This window comes from Epinephelus lanceolatus, chromosome 20, assembly GCF_041903045.1.
Source record: "Epinephelus lanceolatus isolate andai-2023 chromosome 20, ASM4190304v1, whole genome shotgun sequence".
Classification (NCBI taxonomy): Eukaryota; Metazoa; Chordata; class Actinopteri; order Perciformes; family Serranidae; genus Epinephelus; species Epinephelus lanceolatus.
Window position 1 is genome coordinate 29,899,024 of NC_135753.1, and position 25,038 is coordinate 29,924,061.

Below are 25,038 nucleotides of genomic sequence, written 5' to 3' on the forward strand. Positions count from 1 at the left end.
TGGCATTTACATTAACATATTTGTTAGATGATTTTAAAGTTGATTTAAATATGAAACCTTTTGCTTAACGTGTGTTAATGCACTTGTTTGGTGGGTAGTGTTCCTGGAGATTTCTTTCTGTCATCTGTGTGTTTTATCCTCCTTGGTATTCTCCTACATTCTTGCACTTTCCAGCTGCCTCTATCTCAGGTAACTGCTAACTTGAGCCTATTTGGACTCCAAGTGCCAAGTTCTCCAAAGATACAAAAAGAAAAAAGGAGAGATAGAGGAGAAAGCAGGAGGAAGCAGCAGGAGAGAAAAGCAGGGGGGAGAGCATGTGCAGGGTTTCTGGAGTGCCTCTAGTGATTCAGTGTCCCAGCACTATCTCAGAGAAGAGAGAGAGAAAGAGTGTGTATGAGAGAGAGAGGGAGGGAGAAAAGGAGGCTGGGAAGAATAAAGGGTCAGTCCAGGGATTGTCCTCGAAAGGAGAGGAACTACGTCTGTGTGTGTGTGAGGAATGAGTGTGTGTGTGTTGTGTTTGCTTATGCTGATGTTTGAGGTCATTTTTTTCACCCTGCACACAGAGGATATAATAAGAACCCACCGCCATGAGTCGGACCACCTTTTTTGAGGTAAGTCTAAATGCATTGAGCGTCACAGAATGCATTTGTATTAACTGAAACATCTGATTGCCACTTTCTGATAGAGAATTTAAAGTTTTGGATTACTTTGTTTCACAAGGCCTCACTTGAAGAGACTCACTCTGAGCAATAATTGATAGAGATCAATTAGAATTGTTAAGAAAGTTATATTAATCATCTGTTTTTTCATCATTGTCTTAATGATTTTAAAACTTGGAAGCATCTTCAGAGGCTTTTTTTTTTTGGCAAACACTCTTCTGTCGGGTAATCTCAGACTTCTAGTCTGAAGCATAAGTTATTTTAGTTATTTATTTTGTTAATGATTATCTGTCCAACTAACAAACTACCACATGTTGACACTGAAGAGCTACAATTGTGACTTTTAAAATGTCAGACAATCACTCTGCTCAGCAGCCTTATTATGATACATTAGAAAGACAAATGTACGGCTGCTGACTTCCAGAAATAGTGAACAAGTCTGAAGTGTCAGCAGAGTTCATAAAGTTTCTGTGTCAAAGTAAACCAAACTGAGCTGGAGCCCTTTTTATGATTTTTCTCTTGCCTTAATTGACTCTTGTCTCGCATGGCCTTATGAACACCAGTGAGGAAGTAGACAAGTAATTTGCTTTAAGTGCAGCAGGCCTATGAATTCCAGCTAATTTACAACACGCTCTGGGATGTATGCCACGCTCTCAGTAACTGTTACATAAAGAGTGCAAGCCCAATTAGCAAATATTTAGATGTTCTGTAAGAGAGATATGTTTCTCAGGCCTGATCTTGTAAGTTTAAATTAAAAAAAAAAAGGCTGTGCACTACACTACACTAAATATAAAGCTGCAGCCAACCTCAGCCTAAAGACTGGAAACTGGGGGAAACTGCAAACAAATCCTCCTACAGCACCTCTAAAGCTCACTGAGCATGTTGTGTCTTGTTTGTTTTATCCGTACAAAAGCTAAAAAATAAGAGGGTTGTGTGCTGGGTTATTTTGTGGCTGAGCACATAACTTCTTGTTTTGGAGATGGTAATGAGCAGATTTTACTTTTCTGCAAAGCTGAGCTAACCACCCATCATATTGAATAGGTATTGTGGTCATAAGCTTATGGTTATATTAAAGGCCTCCTTCTACACAGACTAGTATGATCAGAATGCTGTTATCAGTTTTTAAATGGCCATTGGCAAAGTTTTACGTTTCCTTATGTTTCAACATAGCTGTGGCTAACGTGGTTATGTTTAGGCGCAAAAATCCATTGGTAATGGTTTGGAAAAGATCATGTATTGGCTACAACACCCATTTTTGGGGACAGAATCGCGACAGGAAACTAAGCAACAAGTCACTAAGAAAAACACCTATGTCAGAAACCCTGGGAATGCCTCAGTGTCTTGCATGAACAACTGATGTTGTTTGTTGGTCTGCAGTGGTCTGCACCTACCATGCCATCCACCATCTCCTCCACCTCCCAGTAGCAAAGTCAGCCAATACACGTCCCTGCATAACAAACATGGCCATTTAATAGCGGATAACATTCATTCTAAACATGCTAGTTGTTGAAGCAGGAGCTGTCTAACGTATAAGGGTGTTCCAGGAATGATTCCTAAAACCCAGAAATGAGGAATTTTTGTACTCCTGCCTCCTCGGTCTTGAAATCAATGTTTTTTTTAATTGCTTTTTGGTTAAATTCCTGAAATAAGGTCTGTGGTAACACAAGGTTAAGAGATTTTCACAATTTGGTCTACGACATAAAACATGTCAGTAAATACCCCCCTTTTATTTGTCTTAAAAAGGCGGTTGCTAATAAGTGGTTAAATGACACAACAGAACACCGTCACGTTCCCTTCTGGTAGGGATGTAAAGTCATGTGACTGCGGTGTGGTTCGTTTGTAACGTTAGCTTTTGGCAAGTGCATCTGGGGTTCAAAATCATAAAAGTGGTGTTCATTTGAGAAGATTATCTTGCTGAACAAAACATGTACGTATCATAAACATTTGTTTGCCACAGAGCTTATTTTCTGCAATAATCCAAAATCCATTGAAAAAAATCCCATTGAATTTTTGACAAGGGAACCAGGGCGATGCTAACTTCCGCGTCGACCTACAGAAGAGTGTCATTCCTGGAGCATTCTATACCTAAAACAGTGACAACCACTATTATGCCTGTTTAATAGAAAGATAGTGTTTGACCTATGTGAGCTAACTGGCTTCTGTGTTCCGTATTGAATGGACAGACATGAGGGTATAATCTCCTCATCCAAGTCTCCTTAAATGTCAAACTGTTCCTTCAACCTTTTGCCTGCCTCATAATGAGCACTATACTTTTCAAGATTTGAGGACAGGCAAGAACATTTGGAGGTTCATCACCGATCTTTGCACTTGAAATCAGTTTTAAACAAGCTTCACTCATGAAATATCTTGTCCATGTCTCATTCATACAGTTAGTATTTGAAAGTTAAACCTTGAGAGACCAAAGACAGAAGTTTTACTTTTCTGAGCCGTGATAAAAGGCTGTTTTTGTCTAAAAGTGTAGTGAGACAGATGCTTGTGGAAAACTTAAGCCAGATTGTTGATCAGCAGCATGCAAAGAGCCAGCTGAGTGCTTAGCCGATTACTTTTTTTGTTTGAAAGACAAATTCTGTCCAGTTTGCGTGAGAGTGAAAGCAAAAAGGACAATGGTATATGCTGACATCCATACAATCAACTTCAATAGAATCATGCTTGGAGTCAAGTAATGATCCTGTGGTTCAAGATCAGCCATTACATTCATCAGCTTTCACATTAAGTGGAGCTGTTACAGCTAAGAGACTTCTTCAGCTGGTGTTCGTTATTAAAACAAGATATGAAACCACTTTAAATCCTTATCACCTCCTCACAAAGCCCTCACAAGCATGTACGCACATGTTCTGTATGACCTGTGCTGTCAGCAGTGCCCTGCGCTCCCATGAGAGGACAGGGGTGTCTGATAATCAGATTTACAAGGGCACAACAGCACAGCCGAGTGCGCACCGTTTTACAACACACAGCCCTAATGACACCCTCGATGCTCTTCGTGATCGCGCAGATGCATCAACATGCGCCCGTAGAATGCAGTTGGGAAGGTTAGCAGATGGAAAGCAAAACAAACCCATCTCCCAGGATGCACTTTACTGAAACATCAGCATGCCCTACAAAGCATGAACACACACGGCAAAGAGTGACAAGATGAAAAACTCATATTCTAAATCTAGGAGTGTATTGCAGGGTAACTTCAGTGAAAATCTGACTGTGTTGGGAGGTTCTGCTGGTTGCAAGAACTCCAGGAGAGCGTTGTTTGTTTAAAGACATTTGCTTTTCTAAAAAAAAGACAAATGCAAAATCAATATCCTGTTTGAAGATGTAATTGATCTCATGAAGGTGAAGGAAAAAGAGAATCAATGGCTAGAATATTGTAAAATAAATCTGGGCACAAGATTAAATGACTTACCAAGCTTGTGTTTCTCGCAATACAAACAGCAGATGGTGAAGGGCTCTCTCTTGCTGCCATTCTCATTCTTTCTTTCTCAACTGTGCACTCAGCAAATCTTTAGGTATCCATTAGTGGGTTATTACGCTGTCCAGTAAGGGAACCAATTTAGCTAGGACAGCTCTGCTGAGCAGCACAGTATAGAGTGCTTTCAGGGCAAATTGTGGGCCGCCACCCACCATTCTCCTTGCATATGCTGTACATCAACACTGACATGGTCTAATTAAGATGAAAAAGATGTGTGTGCAAGAGAGCAGCAGGACAACACGAACCCTTTTTTCCCCAGACCTGATTCAACCAGCCTCATTATTCAGATTGAGATTACTGGGAAAACTGGACACACTTGGCAGTAAGGCCACTAACAAGAGTGTCAACTGGACTTAACTATATGGTTATATTTTCATTGATATTCCGTCTATAATTCTGTGGTTGATTCAAGAATACAGATGAATTATATTGCTTTGGGGAACATGTATCTCATGCAGTCACCCATTTTCTGTTAACTATCTAAATTTTCTTTTTATAAGAGGCTCTGATTTGAGTTGGACTCATACAATCCCTGTTACGCTACGTGGAAACAGCCAATATGTAGTCATATCTGTAGTACAGGTAACGTGTACAAAAAATGTTTTTCTAAATATCTAATTGATATTTCCTTACTGCCATATGTCAATATAATCAATGTTTTCTGTTTTTAAAATAAAGAGACTTTATTAAAAAAAGATTAAGGCTTGTATGAGTAAACTTGATTACATATGTAAGCAAAGTTAAGTAGAAATATTCAGTTATAAAGATACATAATGAGTCCACTTCTTATCATATTTACATACATTTACTTCCAGCCCTCTGGTAATGGATAGGCTCAATTTTTATAGTTCATTCTGAGGGGGATGTGAGAGGTCGAGGTCCAGCTTTTACTGCCTGTGGCTTTGTTGCTGAGGTTGCATGAGTCCAGGGGCGCCGCCAGGAATTTTGGGCCCCATGAAAACAAATCACATTGGGCCCCGCCTGCGCAGCTGTTGTCACCACATCTCTAGGACCTAACTGACTCATTAAAAGCTTTACATAACTCTAACTTTGAAGGCTTGCAACTGTCTTGCTTCTTGTAGTTCAAAACTACCAGTACAATATTTACTGCTAGTGAGTTGTACATGCAACAGTCTGCATACAGTATGCAATTCACTATTTGATGCAAGATTAAAAACTGCCATAAAAAATGTCCTAAGGGCCATCTTTTACAGTTTAAATGTCATTTTTATTGTAAATTCCCAAAATGGAAAATTCTCTCAACATTAATGAAAGACTTAAAAAACAACTTACTGTAAATATACATTAACTTTTCAATCAAAATAAATTAAGATCATCTCAAAATAATAAAAACAGCATTTTTGATACCAACAAATGAACGACCAATTTGGGTCAATGTAAATCCTACAGATTTACATTGACCCAAATTACTTACAGTTCTGTATCACTACCACTAGATTACATACATTACATACACATTTTTGTTTTTTTTTGTGTGTGTGTGTGTGTGTGTGTGTGTGTGTGTGTGCAAGCTGCTCAAATGAATTGCCCTTCATGAGGGATTAATAAAGTCTGTATCTATAGATGTCATTTAACGGCCATAATTCAATCTAAATGAAAGCATCTAACTGGATTATTTTAATATTGCCTGTAACTTTAATACAGGCTGAGTTAGACTACTTAATGTTTCCAAATGTCCAGGCAGTTGTAGGCTGTTTTTGTTTCATAATAATCATTATGTGGAAAAATAATTTGTTTGAATTTCTGTCATTAAAAATTATTTCGTTTTCTTTTTTGTAATGGTAAAAAAGAGCAAGAGAGAGAGAAATTCCCACAGACTCCCTACAGTGATGCTAACTGGCATGTGTTGCTCACCTTCTTCACTGGGACAGGGAGGGTTAAAGTTATGGGGAGACCGGGCTGCTGCTTCTGACTCATCTGTTGTTGAGTCTGGTAAAAGGGGCAGGGACAGCTGATTTAATATGAATATCCTGCTAAACATTTACCTGCACTGATTAAATGTGGGTTAAAAATGAGTGAAATGTAGGCTAACACTAGTCTGTAGCTAGTTTATTTCACTATGGACATTAAGCTAACAGGTTCATGTCTACCACTCGCAGACTATAGGCTACCCACCTTTCTTGGAGAAAACTGGGTAACATATTGACACCCTTTCTTTTGCCTCTCCTCTCTCTCCTTTCTCTCTTTGCTTTTATGAAAACAGGATTTTATTTTAGTACTAGCCTAGGTTGCATGATGGTGACTGCTGACTGCTACTACACACATCACAGTCAGTGCCCTAAGGCAGGACCAAACCATTTCATGCAGATACAGGGGGGTGGTCAGTCAATATGTATGTTTATTTTTTGGTCAATGGGGATATTAAACTTTTACTGCCAAACACAAGTATAAACAAAGAGATCATTAATTGTATTACTATATTTGAAAAAATATTCTTAATGATGATGAATGAATATTCATTTTTACCTATTTTTGGGGCCCCTGTCAGTCAGGGGCCCTTGGAATCGTCCTAACTTTTCTCCCCTATATGGTGGCACTGCATGAATCCACAGACCATCAGCAAATTTACCACTTTCTGAATTTTGGTGAATACATATGAGGCATGAATGTAAATCTCTCAAATGTTTGTGTACTACCTTGATGTTTTGAGATTCTGTGTTTTCTTCAGGTGAGGGTCCTGGATGCCAAGACCAAAGAGCAGCTTTGTTTTTTAGATAAGGTATGCTCACATATTGCCATGACTACACTTTTACCCTTTTGTTTCCCTCAGCAGGGGCGTGTCCAGACTTTTTTTTTTTGACAGGGATGGCCAAAAGGGGGACACTGACTTATGCAGGAGTGGCATGAAGTATGAGGGTGCACGTACATGTTTTGTAATAGAGTGTGCCAGGGCTGACGTCAAAACCCGGAAGTTTAGCATCGCGCTGGTTCCCGGAAGAGAAAGTGAATGTGATTTTTGCATTGCGTTTTGGATTATGTCAGAAAATAAGCTCCGTAGCTAACACAAGTTTATGATACTTACAGGTTTTGTTCAGAGAGATAATCTTCACATATGAACACCTTTCATACCGCATTTGAAGCTTAAATACAATCGCCAGAAGTAAAAAGCTAACGTTAGGCTTTAACGGACTACATGACTACTCCACGGTCGCATGACTCTTGACGTCACCGCCACTAAGCTTTCAACTGATTTCGGCCGCTTTATTTTAAAAACATTGTATAATGGGCAAATCGGACTGTTTAAGCTAAATAAGAAGCTGTAATGGCGGACTGCCAGCACTCTCGCCTGTTCGGGGGTGATGACGTTTAATGTCCCCGACAGAGTTTGTAGTCGTATTGAGCAACTTGTTAGCAACCGCCTTTTTTACGACACGTAAAAGCTTCAACATTCACAAGTAGGGTATTTACTGACGTGTTTTATGTTGTAGAACAAAACCTGAAACTCGCTTAAGCTTTTGTTAACCACAGACCTTATTTGAGGCATTTTACCAAAATCCCATTCAAAAAACGTATTGACTTTTAGACAAGAGAACCAGAAGTTCTGTATGAAAGATACAATTGCATAATGGGGGACAACGTTGTCTCACCTTTGAGCTGGCATCAGAGGTAGTAACAGTGCCAAAATGATGTCTGTATAAACAGGACAGCTGGCAGGACAGGATCAGGAGTGGCATTGATGTGACATTTTGATGCGTTTGGCATGCAACCTACCATGGGTGATTTAAAAAGTTGCTGTTAGCGGTTAACAGCTAACTCCAAGATGAAGAACAGCAGCCAAAAAAGACCGCAAATTGGAAAAATAATGAGGTCCAGTAGCTCTTTATCCTCTGAACAGAGGACGAGATTACCAGCTGGTAATGACACTGAAACGCCATGGCAGAAAAACACCACACAGCCACAGGCAGACGGAAACCAGAGCCTCTGAGGCAGAACTCGCGGTCAGGGACAGAAAGCTGGTGAGTTTACTGGGAAACAGACGATGTACAAGGGTTCCATAATGGCGCCATGCCAGTTGCCCACATGGGTGGTTTTACTCAAGTGGGCGCAAGATAAGGGGCCCATACCTCCTTGGTGCCCAGGTAGCTGTAGCATTACCCATTACCCATTACCCCAAAAAAATCACAATCATCGGTATCAACCCAGGCCACTCCCAAGTATAATCTGTATCAGCCTGTTTCCAACTCATTATCAAAACTATATCATGTTTACACTGAGTGAAATATTCAAACCCCAGATTCCATGTTTTCTCGGCTGCACCATCAAACGGACATTATGCTGCATTGTCTGAGACACATTCCTGCAAAATTCAGCCCTATAAATGTGGGATTGTTGGAATGATTGTGGTTTCCACTACAATTTGAAATAAAGCTCTCTGAGTTGGAACAATTTGTGGCTGCACAGCAAGAGTTTGTAATGACTTTGAATTTAAGGGGTTTTAACAAAATAAACACTGTTGACGTCTTCACTGATAAGGCATCAAGGTCACACACCCATTGTTTGTGCTCCATTCAGGTGGAGCCCTACTCAACAATAGGAGACATCAAGAGCCTCTTTCACAAATCACGTGAGTGCTTCAATGCAGTTTTTAAACTGATGAGTTTGATGAGTGTTTGCTGGTTCTATTATACACTGTACTGGGCAGTTTTTGTTGGCCCTCATGTTTTATCTCGCTCTCTGAAAGTAAAACAAACATGTTTTATAGTACTCTGGTGCGTTAGTATAAAACCTGCATGATTTGTTAATTAAGTTCATTATCCAAAATATCAATTTAAACTGGCTTTTTACTATTTTTTGTATCTTTTATTGCACATTTACTGTAAACTACAACTTAAATTCTTGCTACAGTATATCATATTGCACCACTTCATCAGAGAGATGTCCTGTTAAAAACAAGCTCTTGTTTACTTCTCTGAAGCCCGTCGTGGTTCTGTCATCAGTGTGCGTCTGGTCAGAAATGTTACCAAATGTTTGCCAAGCCCGAGGCCATCAGGATCCATCAGAGCAGCAGACCTCAACGTTATTCCATTGTGATCAATTATTATTGGGCCTGAGGCCAAAGTCTGCGTGTGCTACGCCAGCTCTGTCCAACCCTGTATGTGTGTGTGTGTGTGTGCTGGTGTGTGTGTATGTGTGTTTGATCTGCACAGACCCTCACTGGTATCCAGCAAGACAGGCCCTGAGGCTTGATCCCAGTAAGTAGCCGTATTGTGATCATTTACTGTATCTGTATGTATTAGTGTCTCATGAACAACATGAAAGCTGCAACAGGCGACGTGGCTTCAAATCGCAGTGGGTGGCAGCTATTTAATGTTTAAAATTGAACGTTACCACCCACAAATACTGTATGTCAGTGTCAGTAATCAAATTCTTTACTATCCAGTCATCCAGTGTCTGATGCTTTATACAAAATAAAAACAAGTGAGGTGTTCGGACATGGATTGAGTGCCCGCTTGACACTATTTAAGCCCCGTGTCAGTTCAGTTTGGTGCACACGTTTTCTGTTTCCACTGTGAAAAGTTGTGGATGGTACCAATGGAACCGTTCTGTACCGTCCCCATGTTTGGTCCCCCCTCTGTTGGGGTACCTAGCACACAGATCTGGTGCTAAAAGGTGGAGCTGTGAACACTGCAGTCTGATTGGTCAGTAGAGGACGGTCACTCTGCTCAGGGCTGAGTTGTGTCTGGTTTTGAGGCTCATGTAACCACTGTTCATACTGTGGAGAGTTTTATTAGTAAACTGTAACTATAAAATGAAACGATGTTTTGCTGCCTCTCACAGCAGCTAGAGTCTGAGAAAAAAATAACTTCTTCCACTGGGCTGACTACCGGCAACTTTTAAGGTGGAACTTTAACATGTAATGTTACTCAATGCATGAGTTGACGAAGTGAATCCATCAGCACACCTTAAATTTCACTTTAACAGCTTTGACCATCACTTTAGTTTTTATATGATGTACACTTTCAGTAATGAGTGGATGTTCAAGTGTTCCTGTGGGCTACGGCATCACTAAACCCCTGAGCTTGCTTTAGAAGGACTAAATGCACAAACGCGCTTGAGACTCTCACTGCAGCCTGTTTTATTTTGTTCTGAAAATGTCGGTGTGCAGCCTCGTTCTGTGGACGATAAACCAGGTGCAGACTTCCATCTGTGTGAGTGAGTGACAACAAAACTGCTCACATTTAAGAGTACTGTCTGTGGTGGAAACCCTAGGGTCTAGGTACCATGTCTAGTCGGGGTAATTTTACGGGGCCGGGGCCGTTGGTGCATGTCTCCACCGCAGGAACCACCCCCGAAGGACAGAGTTCCGGAACTTTTACGGGGGCTAAACAAGTCCCTGCCTCGGGGTAGGTACTCAGAACGGCCCCAAAAAACTCCTGGCTGGGGCTTGGGGATTTACTTGGTGCTGATTGGATATACTCAAGGAGGGATGTGATGTCAACAGAAAGCAACAAAATAGCTGGCATTTTTAAAACTCAGCAGACGAGGATTAGCTCGTTCATATAGCTTCCGCCGCCATGTAAAAAAACTCACTAAATGGCCCGTGAAAAAAATATTTTTTCCAGGGGATATCTTAGTTACAACATGATTGAGCTAGCAAAGCAGTTTTGTGTTGATATGTGTTGTATGTATTCAGTTTTGGGAAATCACGATGTCTAGTCATCTGTTAAAAGCCTCCCGTTGTCGGATACGACATGAAACTGCTCCAGTTAGCTCAATCATGTTGTAACTAAGACATCCGCTGGAAAAAATATTTTTTTCACGGGCCATTTAGTGAGTTATTACAGACACCGCTAAGGGCTAACAGCTACCGGCGTCCCTACGTCGCCCCGGTAAATGGTCGCGCAACGATTACGTCACATCCAGAGCCCGTAACTTTACAGGAACCTTCCTCCTACTCCACTCTCTCAGTGGAGACACGGCCGTTGAGAGGGCCGAGCGAGAGGACGTTCCTGTAGTAGTTCCTGCCCCCCAAATAGTACCAGGAACTTCTTCAGTGGAAACGGGCCTTCTGAAGGGTTACTTTTGGTTCCAAAGGTACCATGCTGAAAGTGTTCGGTGGAAACAGGGCTCTAGAGGACAGTTTGTGTGTGTTTGTAGGCTTTTACTTATTTCATCAGAAGAGGATAATCTATGGTGTGGAAATAGGATGCTACTTCTGAGATCTCGCTTATTGTCTACAGTGTTTATCCTTTGGCTCTGAAGCCATTGTGGCATATTATCCTTTGATAGGTAACTAACGAGGGGCAGTTAGCCATAGTGTTTGTTGTTTATAAAGAGCCCACTCTGTAAAGCATGTGCAGTAATTAAACATTATTTTGTGAGAAAAGTGTCCCACCAGGTACTGCTGTTTCCTTACCTGACATTAACGCAATTCATGGTGTGACACATGTTACGCTTAGTACACCAGTGGAGCCTCCCAAAGAGACCTGCATGTCCAGCAATGCTATCAATATAACTGGAGACAATCACACAGTTGCAATTGAATTGTATCCTATGTGATCTCAGGCCAAATGTTTGCACAAGCCTAAGATTAAAGACATGCTGGAAAAACCTGGATGTGATCAACACGTGAACTGAATGGGAGATTTAGAAATTATGTTACTGCCATTACACCAGAATGCTTAATAACATTTGCAATGACCTTCACTTAAAAAGCACCCCACGTCTTTACAGAGCCACCATCACCTTGGAAACCACTGTCTGCTCTTCCTTTCTTTTCACTATAAAAGGTAGACTGCTTGATGTTCACCCTTGTTCCATTTATTCAATCCTAAATTAAAACAGTCAAATAGACGGCACATAAAGAAAGACCTACCAGGAGGTACGTTGCAGGGCTTTGAATCGACTATGCGGGTTATCTTGTTACTAAAAAGCACAGAAAAGAGACTTTGGTAAAAAGCTATCTGGGCCAGTTCCCCCTGATGATATTCTAAAAATGTCATCCAATTAGCGCAACATATCTGTGGCTGTGCCCCCCCTGAGCTTCCAGGTAGAGAGAACGTGTGCTGAAAAACTGATCAGACTCATTAAAAAAAACCTCTGAAACCTCAGTTTAAGCCACAATGCTCCACACATGACTGTGTAAATTTACATAGTCATAATGAATTTTAGTATGACTGTTAATGCAAAGACTGTCTTGTCATTACTCAGTTCTACGAAGCTTGATAAACCAGAAACAATGTTTTGCACAGGATAGTAGATTTCTTACAGCAGAAGTTCAGGTGAAGCTACGGAAGCTCTGAAAAGCAAAGTGAAACATTTTTCTGTGGGCAATTTTGGCCAAAATCTAAGTTCAAGTCCTACATATAGTTTTTTTTTTCAACTTGACTATTAGGGCTTCCATATTAAGCTGAATTTTGTACATAGAATAATTTCACAAGCTTTTTTTTCATCTTTTTCAGAGGAAAAAACACTCAGAGATGATGAAATCTTACAGAGTCTACCTGTTGGGACCACTGCCACCATGTACTTCAGAGATCTTGGTCCACAGTTAAGTTGGACTATGGTAAGAAGAGCACACGCAAAGATTACCAATGTGCCAGTACTGTAATTTCATATACTTACTGTCAGTGGTGAAAAGTAACCAAGTACATTTACTCACATACTGTACTTGTTTTAAGGTACTTGTACTTTAGGGTGCTTCAGACCTAGAGTTGTCTTGCTTTGGTCTGAATCAGGGACTAATTTTGGGCCTAGAGTTGGTTCATGTTCTCACGGCAGCATTTACAAGACGACCAGATCAAATGCCTTGTGTGAGAAAGCTGCTCTTGATTGGTCAGAATTTCCATGTGGGAAAAATCCAGGAAGTAAAGCAAACGTTGAAGAAGAGTACACTTGCAAGATAAATGTGACACTTTCTAATGTCACAATGGAGGGACAGCTACACAGGTTGATGTTAGCGCTGCTCATCGTGGACTATATTGCTGTCATTGTTCATTTTAGTCAAACCATACAGTTTGAAAACGAGGCGCGGCTCCAACTAGAAAACAATGTTTTGATGCATTGGATGTGCTGAATGTGCATATTAAGGCAGTACAGGAGGAGGTGCACATTAATAATCCTCCAGGACTGTAACATGCTCATGTTTAACCCAAACAATGTGTCATGTGACTGCAGTTGGTTCAGATCCAGATGTTCAGATCCGGAACACGTTCTCACCACAAACCAACCACACCAGAGTTCGTTTGTAACCAGGCCGAGACCACCTCTCAAGAAGGTGGTCTCGGTCTGGTTGTTTTGGTGCCCACCTGAGTGTGAAGACGGAAGACAAAAAAAATAAGAAATGATGTGCGCAAATTTCTTATTCAAGAGCACAAATTATTAAATTGAGTTTTTTTTTCTTTCCCCTCTTACAGCTCCCAGGCTCCACAGTACAGACAAAGTATAAGGTGTTAGCTTCTCTTTTGTTTCCAGGTGTTTCTGGCAGAGTGCATCGGGCCCCTTCTCACCTACCTCCTCTTCTATTGTCGAGTACCGTACATTTATTCTAATAGATATGCCTTCACCTCCAGTCCTCATCCTGTTGTCACGTAAGTAGAAAAAAGACATGCAGACATGAGGCAAGTTTACTGATTTATCATCTCGTAGAATAACCAAGTGTAAAGGAATAGTTCCATGTTTTTTGGTTTTGTTTCAAGACTTAAATTGATATCACGGTCATACATATTAGTGGTATTAATCTCATCTGATTCTTATAAAGGGAGTAAGCCTATTTCCCAAAAAGTGGATCTGTACTTCAATAATTCGCATCTAAATCTGCAATGTACTTTTTCACTGCCATTTTATGCCTCACTACATGTAAAACTACATCTAATATGGAGTACAAGTCATTCATCTACACTAAAAAAAAATCTATATTTAATGTTGATGTGACAGGACGGTTTGAACAGTCTCTTTTATTTATGTTCGTCATTGAGTTGGGTTTGTCATTTATTTGTAGTACCTCAAGGAATTTGTCAAACCCTCAGTTGCTTCAACACTCTGTCTTGATACTGCAGTGTTGCATCTTGTTGCATATGTTTATATTATTCTAGTGTGATTTATTATTTACAGTATGATGCACTTTCTTTGCTGAGTCCCAAATGTTCTGATGCTGCAGTGTCCCAATTTGACTCTCAGGAATCATTTAAATTTAATCTTGTCTCATCACTTTTGCTGCTGCAGAAATAGTGCGATGAAGCTGCATGCTACGACAAGAACATAAGCACCTCTGTTAAATGTACACACTTGTACCTTTGACCTCATCCTCACCTCTCTGTCTCTCAGACTAGCCTGTGCCTGTCACACCTTCCACTACATGAAGAGGTTGATAGAGACTATCTTTGTGCATCGTTTCTCCCATGGGACCATGCCTCTCAGGACAATAGTCAGGGTGAGGACATGACTACCCTTGAAAAGACGAGCCTCTGTTAATATGCTCACCTCTTTCACAATGTGTGGCCTCTTTTCCCCGTCCCATACCAGCTGTTGTGGTACCTATATTAGCCTGAGGACACGTTCTGATACACAATCTTACAACAGTCTCAGAGCACAGTGTCTTGATGAGGAGAGGATGTTATTATAGGCCTTCTTTTTTGTGTTTCAGTGGTTAAAAATATAGAAATTGAATCAAAGTAACTACATTTTCATTTTAATTCAAAATTTACCCAGTGATATACATTTGTTTCTCACTTTCACATGGTCATACTTTCGTATTATTGTTTCCCCTTTCAGAATTGTGCCTATTACTGGGGTTTCTCAGCTTGGTTGGCTTACTACATCAACCACCCTCTTTATACACCTCCATGTAAGTCTGCCCATACACACACACACACACACACACACACACACAAGTTCTTCTATCTTTGTGAGGTCCCTTGCATAGACAGTGCATATCCCAGCCCCTTACCCTAACCTTAGCCATCTCAACTAAATGCCTAACTCTAAACATTACCCTAACCAAAGTCTGAAAACCAAGTTTCAACCCCTTAAAAAAAAAAAAAAAAACTTTAAAAAAAGTGTAAGGAGTGGCCAAAATAACAACCTGAATTAGGTTTGATGCCAATTAATCAAATAAAAGCTACAAAAATGCAAGAGCAAAAGTGCAAGTTTAATTTGAAGCTGACTACTGAATCAGAGAGTCTGATGTCCTCTGGTAGGCTTTTCCAGAGACGAGGGCCAGTGACCCTGAACGCAGCATCATCGTACTTTTAAGTTCTACTCTGAGGGACATTTAGTAGACCAGAGGTCGAGGATCTTAGGGATCTAGAGGGAACGTATCTAACCAACATATCAGATAAATAGTCAGGAGCCCGCCCATTAAGAGATTAAATAAAATGAATTCTAAAATGAACAGAAAGCCAGTGAAGAGTCTTCAAAACCGGAGTCATGTGTTCTCGATGTTTAGTCTTAGTGAGTAAATGTGCTGCTGTATCTTGGATCATCTGCAGTTTGTTTAAAATGTCCTCGATCTGTTGGTTAAAAATGTATTTCGGTCCCCACAACGTAGCAAGTGCAAGTACAGACACTCACGCACACAATGTTGTTTACCTCCATGTTTCTGCAGCTTATCAACACCAGCCTATCTCTCTTCACAGCATATGGAGAACTACAAGTTAACTATGCATTAGTGATATTTGTGGTAAGTATACTGGTGTTCACTCGGGGCCAGCATAAAGTAGTGTACATGCATGTATAACAATAAGGTGTGAAATGCTAATTTCTGCTCCAGATGTGTGAACTTGGCAACTTCTCCATTCATCTGACTCTTAATAATCTCAGAGGAGAGGGTGAGTTGAGCTTTATTCTGTTACTTCCACTGTACTTAATGGAGGAATACATCAAGCTCTGAAGGGATTCTGATATGGTTGTCACAGTCTATTATTGTATTTAAGAATACTTCTACATAAATTACATTTAAATGTTACTGAACTCCTTTTTTGATCTCCACAAAACTGTTTCTCAGGACCCAAGGCCAGAAGGTTTCCTATGCCAACAAAGAACCCATTCACATGGCTATTTTTCTTTGTATCCTGTCCAAACTACACATATGAGGTAATAAAAACAATTCATCATAGCAATGAATATCACCCATGCTTGTGTATTTACCTCTGCCTGCATGTCTGACACATCCTGTAGGTTGGAGCTTGGGTGAGCTTCTCCATCATGACCCAGTGTCTGCCAGGTATTTACAGTAAATCAGTGGTTCCCAACTGGTGGGTTGCGGTCCAAAAGCCAGTCGCGAGTCCAATTCTGAATGGACCACAAGTGACAAACGTGTCAAGTTTGTAAAAAACACAATTCATTTTTAAGCACAGTGAAGTTCCAGCACAGAGCTTTTATTTTGAAGTACTGTTTCCTGCTGTAGAGTGAGTGACTAATGGACAGGTACTTGACAAACAGCAAACTAGCTTGATGACATGTCCAAATGCAAGTATGTCGCTGAATTTGTTAAACTGTGTGGACCTTGAACTGATGACTAAGGAGAAATCTGGACCCCATGGTCGGACCAGTTGGGAACCGCTGCAGTAAATGACGTTTTGTTGATGTTAGCCAAACTGTGGGTGTTCTAATCCTTGTATGTTTTGTATTCCAGTGGCATTGTACGCATTATTGGGGTTCATTCAGATGACCATCTGGGCCAAAGGGAAGCACAGAGCCTACAGCAGGGAGTTCAAGGACTACCCCAGCCTCAGGATGGCCATTATCCCTCTGATTCTCTGATAGTGATCACAACATGAATTAATGTAGCATATAAGACGTGTACATTCACTCCCTGCAGGTGTTTTTCACTGTGGCTGAGGCCAGCACTATGCAAGCGTTTGTTTTTTATATCAATGAACTGAAAGGAGTGGGAATGGGAGCAATAATATTACGGCAATAAACTAGAGCATTATAAATGGCTGGGAACATTTTAATTGTTGAGTTTCAACAATTGGTTTTAGTTTCTTAGGAGTCTGATGTGGCGTTATGATATCAACTTTGTACAGAGATTAGGTACATCTTCAATCTGCTGTCATATTCTCTACACACAGTCATAGGATGTTTTTGATATTCAGGACTTGACTGAAGGTCGGAAACGGCACGTCAGCATTTTAGCAACCCTTATTCAAATCAGCGAGCAGTTCTCATCGCAAGCTGGCTTCTATAGCCCACAGGTTGTGTCACTCCTTCTCAGTGATGAACGCTTACAGCACTTATAAAGTTTTCAGGTTAAGTGAAAGAAATAAAACACTCTAGGTCATAATAAAGTGCCCGTGGAAGCAAACTAGCAGACTGGAATTTAAAATGTCACGGCATCCATTTGAGAGTGCAACATAATTTTTAAGCTCTCATGAGGAATGCTGATAAAGCAGACATTTAATTATGCTAATACTAAGCTTCTCCGCCGTATATCTCAGATTGTTTTCTTCAGAGAAATGAAACTGTACTGTAGGTGTGGAACTTCTGGCATTAATGTGTGGAAGGCTCATAAGGTGGTCTGTGATAACTGCTGTTCTTCTCCAGTCATTACGCTCTAATCTCAGGTTTTACTAAACTGTTAATAACTGTTTTCCATAAATGTGAATGTGAGTATTCTCAAGGTATTTGATTATAAAACAAATCAAGCAGGATGTCCAGAAATAAAAAGGTCCACATCTTAAGGAAAAATTGTAACTTTATTGGATGTGATGACCCTCTCAGAAAAGTCTTTTTTGTGACACTGACTTCCTCTGATGACACCAGGTGCTGGTTGAATGCAGACAAATTACCAAAGTTGCACATAATCATGACAAAGCGCCAAAACTGAAGACATTGGTGGCATAAAAATATCACAATACTGAAATGAATTCCATAGCAGCAAGAAGATTTTGTAAAAATCATTAGCTGTATTGCACTAGCAGGTTTTTTTTAACCAAAAATCTTGGTAAGAATTGTGATGCTTCAATTAAAGCTGCATCAATAAAGTGCTAAGGCTATGCTTCTCTGAGTGCTTATTTCACATATCTAACGAAGGCAATAAAAGACGATCTTGCTTGGCATCTGAAGCAAAAAATACACAGGACCTATGCTTTCTTCACACTCCCATTACAGCATGATATTGAACCTTTTTGACATGTCATCAATCACAGCCATGGTCCTTGTCATAAATCTCAAGCTTTGTTTCATTTAGTTTGCAAGGCCTACAAGGTGAGCAAATCGTGGAACAAAAAGCAGGCACAGAAATGCTCCACACTTTCCAAGTCCAAAGCCCACTAACCCCGTTTACTGGAAAAGCAAAGTATTGCCACATGTCAAATCATCAGTCAAACATGACATATGTCTTGTACCATTTACAGACTGCATCTCAGGGCCTAACACCACTCAATGGATCAACAAGAATGGCCCCATTCCAAAGGCTGCTCCAAATGCTGATGAGGGACTCAAATTTGGAGGACACATCCTGTTCGTGTCTGTGTTTACAGTATCCCAAAACAGTTGCACCAGCACCAGTCGCCTGTCTCCGCTAGACTAAAGACAGGACTTCACGATGACACTGTAGAGAATCCTAATTTGAAGAGGAGGTCCAAGCTGACCAACTTTCAGTCCTCCAAAGTACACACTCACCCTTTGGACACTGTGGCCCCTTAAACACAAACCAAAGCTTGTCTCCCAGTTGAGCTCATTGAGGTAACTTCACTTCTTCAACGACTTGAAGGGTGTGGTTTCAACATATCGCTGCGCCCCAGCAGCTTTTGGATGCAGCACGATGGCGTCATCCTCTCTCGATTGTTGTTTGGCGAAATTCACAAAAACCTAGAGGGAACAGAAATACATAGAAACATTAGAAACATAAACCTATTGTCCTCTGAGCCATGATGATGCTCGATGCAAGGCAGAGGACATGAGAGAATGTAGGAAGATTTGTTTGAAATATCAGTTGGACATTTTAAATATAATGACAAAATCTCAGTATCTATCAAGAGAGATGACAAACAAAAAGCAAGGATGTGAAATATCAGCGCAGTCACCAGAAGAAAATGTTGGTGTTGTACATTTCTGCAAACAATGGATGTGTTACAACGTTTCTAAAGTGTGGTGGTTCTGATTACATGTTTTTAAGCTGACTTTGTCATCTGGAGGTGGAGGGGATAGTGGATGGCGTGAAACCTAGGCAAGATGGCTGCCAAGCTGCAGACCACCGTTCAAAACCAACAATCAACAAAATTGGATGGTGTTCCAGCAGTGACTGCACCACCAAATCTGGGATTTGTAGATCAAAATATATTTTTCTAAACATAACCAAGTTGTTTTTGTGCCTAAAAATAACCACATGTTAATGACAGTGCTGCTGAAATGTAAATCTTCAAAATATACATAATACAATGTACAAATTTTACACATTTGTGGTTTGCAGAAACGTACAATGCCAACATTTACTCTGCGATTTGATTAGAAATATAATGCTAGTGGCTCTGTGAGACTGTATTTAGGCCAAGCTGTGTTTCAGCTAACTGCTAACATCAGCATGTTGTCATGCTCACAAACACATAACTAGCATTCAAGTTGCAATGTTGTTCGGCCGCGCTTTGGAAAGCAGAGCTAAATGGTAAACAAACATGGCACCACACCGGTAAGGTAAGACAACACGTTTACATGTCGTTTTCTATATGTTCTCTGACATTCATCCTAATGATATGAGGCGGTCTTTGTGGAAAAATGCTTGTTTAGTGGACTAACTTTGCACTTGAAGGTTGCCCTTTCACTTACGTTTTAACAGGTCTGACACTACTGTGCGCCCCAGCTGTATCTAGGCTAACGGCTAACATGCTAACTATTATTTTTATGTCACTAGTCACTTGAAACAAATTTAGGACGGTAGGAGACAGGTTGAAATAAACTGAAATTTCCCTTTAATTCATATTGTTTATTTCGCAGAGCTTCATTTGTCAGTGTATTTGCACACTACCGTTACTTGAAGATACTGTATCTTAACTGACGCTACTATGAGTATTTTGTTGATCACCCCAGGAAGTCATTTGTTAAGTATCTCCCATGTTAAGGAAGCAGAAAAAATCCTGCAGTCGAGCTGAACACAAGCTTAAGTTTTCTGCCTCTTTGTTTATACATACAGGCATCGTCTTTGCCACTGGCCCAGGTTCCCCTAGGCCTGAGGCCAGCAACATTAGCATGCTAACATCTGCTAATTAGCACCAAACACAAGGTACAGCTGAGGCTGATGGAAATGTCATCAGTTTTGGCCACAAACCCAAGTATTGGACTTTATAAAAACTTCATCTGATGATGGAGCTGGATAAAAAGTGGTGGGATCACCAAAGAGATCACAGTTAATTCTGTTGGGGACATGAATGTTTCTACTAAATTTTACTGCAATCCATCCAGTATAGATATTTCAGTCTGGACCAAAGTGATGGACCAGCAGACCAACACTGCCATCTGTACAGCCACACTGCTAGCACGGCTAAAAATAAAAAAGTGAGTGAATTATTCACAGTTTGAATAATTCGACTGGTTTCCAACTGTTCCATCTGATTCTCCTACAAAAAACATGAGTTGAGAAAATGTACACCCCTATCAAATTCACATTTAATCACTCATTATCATTTCCTGTGCTCATTTACCTGGTCGAGAGTGGTCTGTGACACTGAGTAGTCCTCTATGTTGAGCTTGTCTTTGTTCGCCAGGACCATTTGAAAGATCCTAGCCAAGGAGGAGGAGGAGATCTTATACTGTAGAGTGTTGTAGTGTTTCTCTCTCTGGATGCAGCCAGGGAAGGTGCTCTCCATGAATGCTTCAGCAGGGTTCAGGTCAGGGGCACAGCCGGGCTTAGCTGCCCTGATCTTCATGGTCACCACGTAGCCATCACCAAATCTATTCACATTGATGTAAGGTGAAACAAAGTCAAAGCTCAATTTTGTAGAATGCTAATTAGATTTTGTAATCATGGTTGACTGATTTTTTGACATATGGGATGAAGTAAAATGGCTCACTTGTATTTGAGGTGCTGAATGGTTCCTAAACACTTAAAGGATCCATTAACCATAATTGCTAAGCGGGTACACAGCGCCTCACATTCCTCCATGCTGTAAAGACAGATGGGGATATTAAAATACAAAATCTGTGCTCATAAATATAGTGAACACACAGTTAAACACCTACACCAGAGAGTTTACCTGTGTGAGGTGAGGACCACAGCTCGTCTGTCCTGTATAACACTCATGATGGAGTTCCACAGGAAGCGTCTGGAGAGCGGGTCCATACCTGTAGTGGGCTCATCCTAATGTGCATTAATTACAACAAACACATTAATATACACACAGAAACATCTTGTCTATCACCTAACCATGCTCATATGACAGTGTTCCCCATGATAAATCTCTAATCCAAACCAATAACAGTCATTAGTGTTGGCCTCACCAGCAGCACCAGCGCAGGGCAGCCTATCATGGCGATGGCTGTGGAGAGTTTCCTCCTGTTTCCTCCACTGTAGGTCCCAGCACTGTAGCCTGCATACTCTGACAGGCCCAGCTTCTGGATGGCCCACTCTGCAACCTGAGCACAAGGAGGATACAGTAAGTGCCTCCTGTTACAATTCAGTCAAACAAAAGGTGTCAGGTTTATAGATTGAGATGACACTATGTGGACTTTGTAGTTTCCAAATATGCAGAGTGTTTAACTGAACTTGACTGATTCTTTGAACAACAGAATTACAGTGGGACTCGCTGACTGCTGGTATTTTTGTCTTTGTCCAAAAATGTTTGTATTTGGTAAAGGAAAGAACAAGCTTTATAAAACATCTGTATGTAGCAATGTCTTCAACTGTGCATCTATTTTGGCATTATGGAAATTATATTGCTAATATGGCAGCAAACCACTGTTCCTCTGTGGGTGCTGTAATCTGAGTTTCTCTGTGGGTGTCATGATCCTGGTTTTTGTTTATATTCTATTATCTTGTGGATTTTGTTTTACGTTTTTTTGTTTGTGTCGTTGTTTCATGTTATTTTACTTCCTGTCTTTGTGTGTTTTCCCACCTGTTTTCTATCACACCTGTCTTGTTAGTCCCTGTTCCAAGAGTCTTCCTTTTCACACCTGTTCTGTATTAGTCTTTTTTGCGCCACCCTAGTGTTCCCCTCCACACCCTTGTTGTAAGCCAATCCCCATTTCCCTCATTTCCCTCCTTTTGCTCGTGTCTCCCTACTCTAGCTGCGTCTCATTCTTGTGATTAGTTTTCTGTGTATATATTCCTGTGTGTTTCCCTTTCTTCTTTGTCAGTTTGTCTGAGTTCATCCTTGTGTTCTTGGTGTCGTTCCCTTCGCTGTTTCCTGCCTGGTGTCTTGTTTTGTGTTTGGATTTCTTCCCTGAGTTTATCGTATTATCCCTGTTGGTTTGAAGTTTAGTTTTGGTTCCTCTCTCTTTTTGACTTTCTGTTATCTGCCTGTTTGGGATGTTTTTTATCAGCTTTATTAAAGCTTGTTTTTTTGTTAAACCTTCAACCTGCCTGCTGCTCTGCATCTGGGTCCTTCCTGAACTATTATATCACAGTGGGTTGTTGTTGTAGCCTGCTCGGCTGTGCATGCATGTTAGGGCAGAATTGTTACCATTGTTAGCACTGTTCATTGAGAACTGTTTATAATTGTTTATTTAGCGCCGTTAGCTGCTATCTACTGGCTAAGCCACCTCCATGTAGAGAACTGTGTGCAGACACCACCTCAGACCAGATTCAGAAACCATAGATATGCTCTGAATGTCACTTACGGCTCCTTTAATGCCCCATTACACCCCTCTCATTATCAGACTGGCTAATATTTCCTCAGTGCTCACAGTTAAAGGATGTGCTTAAACTAAAAATCACCTTTTTCATCCGTCTTCATTTTTACTACAACCTTCACAAGGGGTGCCCGATGGCTAATAAGTTAGGCTTGTGGACTGTGTTAATTTCAAACACGAAAATTATATAAGATACATTCATCATTTTTATCATTTCACAGTGCTGTCAGGTCCAGTTTAAAATTATTTCCTTGCAAAGTGTGCATCTCACCCTGCTGATCTCCGACTCTGGAACTCCACGGAGGCGAGCGTAGAGGTGCAGATGTTCTCTGCCTGTCAGCAGCTCATCTATGGCATCAAACTGTGGGCAGTATCCCATGTTCTGGTGGACGTCCAGGATGTTGGTCAAAATGCTGAAGATTTAGGGGTAAACAACAAGAGTGCTGATTACAACACTTTTAATTTCAAAATTCACAGTATGTAAAAAAGAACATGTACAGACCTGTGACCAGAGACTGAGGCGTCTCCTGTGGTGACATCGATGTCTCCTGTCAACATTTTAAATGTTGTGGTCTTCCCTGCTCCGTTCACACCCAGTAGACCAAAGCACTGCAGAGGACCGGGAGGAAAAACATGATAGATTGACAATGAGGTGGTGGGAATGCTTCATCTGTGGGGTAAATTGATTCAATTTAACCACACAAACCTCTCCAGGTGATACTGCAACACAGATTCGGTCCACTGCAGGGATGATTGTTCCTGGGTATGTCTGGCAAAACAAGATGAGAACAACATCAGAATGAAATGGAAATATATTTTTGAGTTTTACTGTTTTATCCAAAGAAAGGTGTCTCACCTTGGACAGGTCTCGTATACGTAAAATGTCATTTGTTTTTTCACTCCTGTAGAGACGCTCTCTTTCCTCTGCCACATCTACATCTTCTTCCAAAATAGGAGGCTTTGGGCAATCTGATATCCTGCCAATGGAAAAATAAACAGCTCGTTAAATCAACTTCTAGTCAATTTATGCACCAGTAACCTCACATTCAGAATGTGTTATCTGGAAATTGTATTACACACACTCTGCAGTTTTCAAAGAGCAATTATTAAAGTACATCTGGTAAATTTGGTTTCCTTATTCACGCTCTACTACACTCACCAGTGATCCAGGAAGAAGCGATACTGGAACAGAATGTTAAAGGTGAAATAGACGAATCCCTCAACAGCCATGCAGAATAAATTCTTCCCAATGAAGTTCCAGTTATAGGGGTCTGGACTGTAGTCCTCTCCTGGTAAGATATATAAATAAAACACACATTTTAGTCACGCTTTCATACTTTTAAACTTGAATATTTTTTCCCTTGGCATAAGAAAAATACAATAGAGGCTTAGTTTATCTGGAATATATTTTTTAGTAAAAACAGTGATTGTAATTGTATTGTAATATTTCATATTTTGCCCATTCAATTTCACATTCTTCAATACTTGTGAATCTGTTTCAGATTCCCCGATCACTTTGTGTGGTCAGTGTATTACTACTCTGCAGTTCGCCCAGGTTTTGATGGTTCATGTACAGTAAGCTGTCAGATTTCTAAAGCAGCCAGTGACCCAATACTCATTAAGAGCAACAAGCCCTCAACCCATACAACCACATATGTCCTACCTGTGTCATACTTCAACCTGCAGGAATGGGTCGTAGATGACTGTTAACAGTTGGGTTTCAGTTAAAATAAGTCAGGCTGTTTTCATGTTTGTATGTATAGCTACCGAAGTAATGCAACACATTTCGTATATGACCTACGTAATCAGTCAGTAATTTGTGTACAACTCAAAAAATTCAGAAGGCTATGATCACTTGATCAATGTGTTGACGTGAGTAAAGAGGAAGTAGGTGGTGGTGCATGAGTCAAACAAACACAGGAGACCGCTACTTGGAATTGTATGAAACCAAGTAAACTTTGAGTTATTTTAAGGTACATCATCACCATGTTTCTTTTCCTAAACATAACCTATGTAACTTTAAATTAAATACATAACGTCATTCATAAGGCGCTAATTCATTGGATATGACATGAACCGTGGTTCCATGGTTTAGGTCACTTTGTCTAATTGCCTTAAAGCCCAGCGCTCTTGCTGAGGGGATGGGTCTCC

General features: G+C 40.6%; 2 protein-coding genes across 3 annotated transcripts in view; one reads left to right on the forward strand and one right to left on the reverse strand.

Annotated features, from left to right (window-relative positions):
- Positions 1–431: 431 nt before the first annotated feature.
- Positions 432–18,098, forward strand: tecrl2a (trans-2,3-enoyl-CoA reductase-like 2a). Its single transcript, XM_033638890.2, has 13 exons — positions 432–611; positions 6,830–6,880; positions 8,674–8,725; positions 9,309–9,353; positions 12,564–12,667; positions 13,576–13,691; positions 14,428–14,533; positions 14,875–14,947; positions 15,738–15,781; positions 15,872–15,929; positions 16,106–16,194; positions 16,279–16,324; positions 16,736–18,098. The coding sequence occupies exons 1-13, from the start codon at positions 588–590 to the stop codon at positions 16,861–16,863; spliced, it is 936 nt and encodes a 311-aa protein (XP_033494781.2). The 5' UTR covers positions 432–587; the 3' UTR covers positions 16,864–18,098.
- The window catches only part of abca4a (ATP-binding cassette, sub-family A (ABC1), member 4a), a 51,816-nt gene continuing 44,557 nt past the window's right edge, over positions 17,780–25,038 (reverse strand). For both annotated transcript variants that reach the window (XM_033638889.2, XM_033638888.2), the window contains 10 exons: positions 24,047–24,176; positions 23,744–23,864; positions 23,594–23,656; positions 23,390–23,496; positions 23,159–23,300; positions 21,538–21,672; positions 21,294–21,397; positions 21,111–21,203; positions 20,742–20,991; positions 17,780–18,915 (listed from right to left, as the gene is read on the reverse strand). In XM_033638889.2, coding sequence (XP_033494780.1) covers positions 18,796–18,915; positions 20,742–20,991; positions 21,111–21,203; positions 21,294–21,397; positions 21,538–21,672; positions 23,159–23,300; positions 23,390–23,496; positions 23,594–23,656; positions 23,744–23,864; positions 24,047–24,176 — 1,265 coding nt within the window. In that variant the 3' untranslated portion in view covers positions 17,780–18,795. The remainder of the gene's footprint in view (positions 18,916–20,741; positions 20,992–21,110; positions 21,204–21,293; positions 21,398–21,537; positions 21,673–23,158; positions 23,301–23,389; positions 23,497–23,593; positions 23,657–23,743; positions 23,865–24,046; positions 24,177–25,038) is intronic.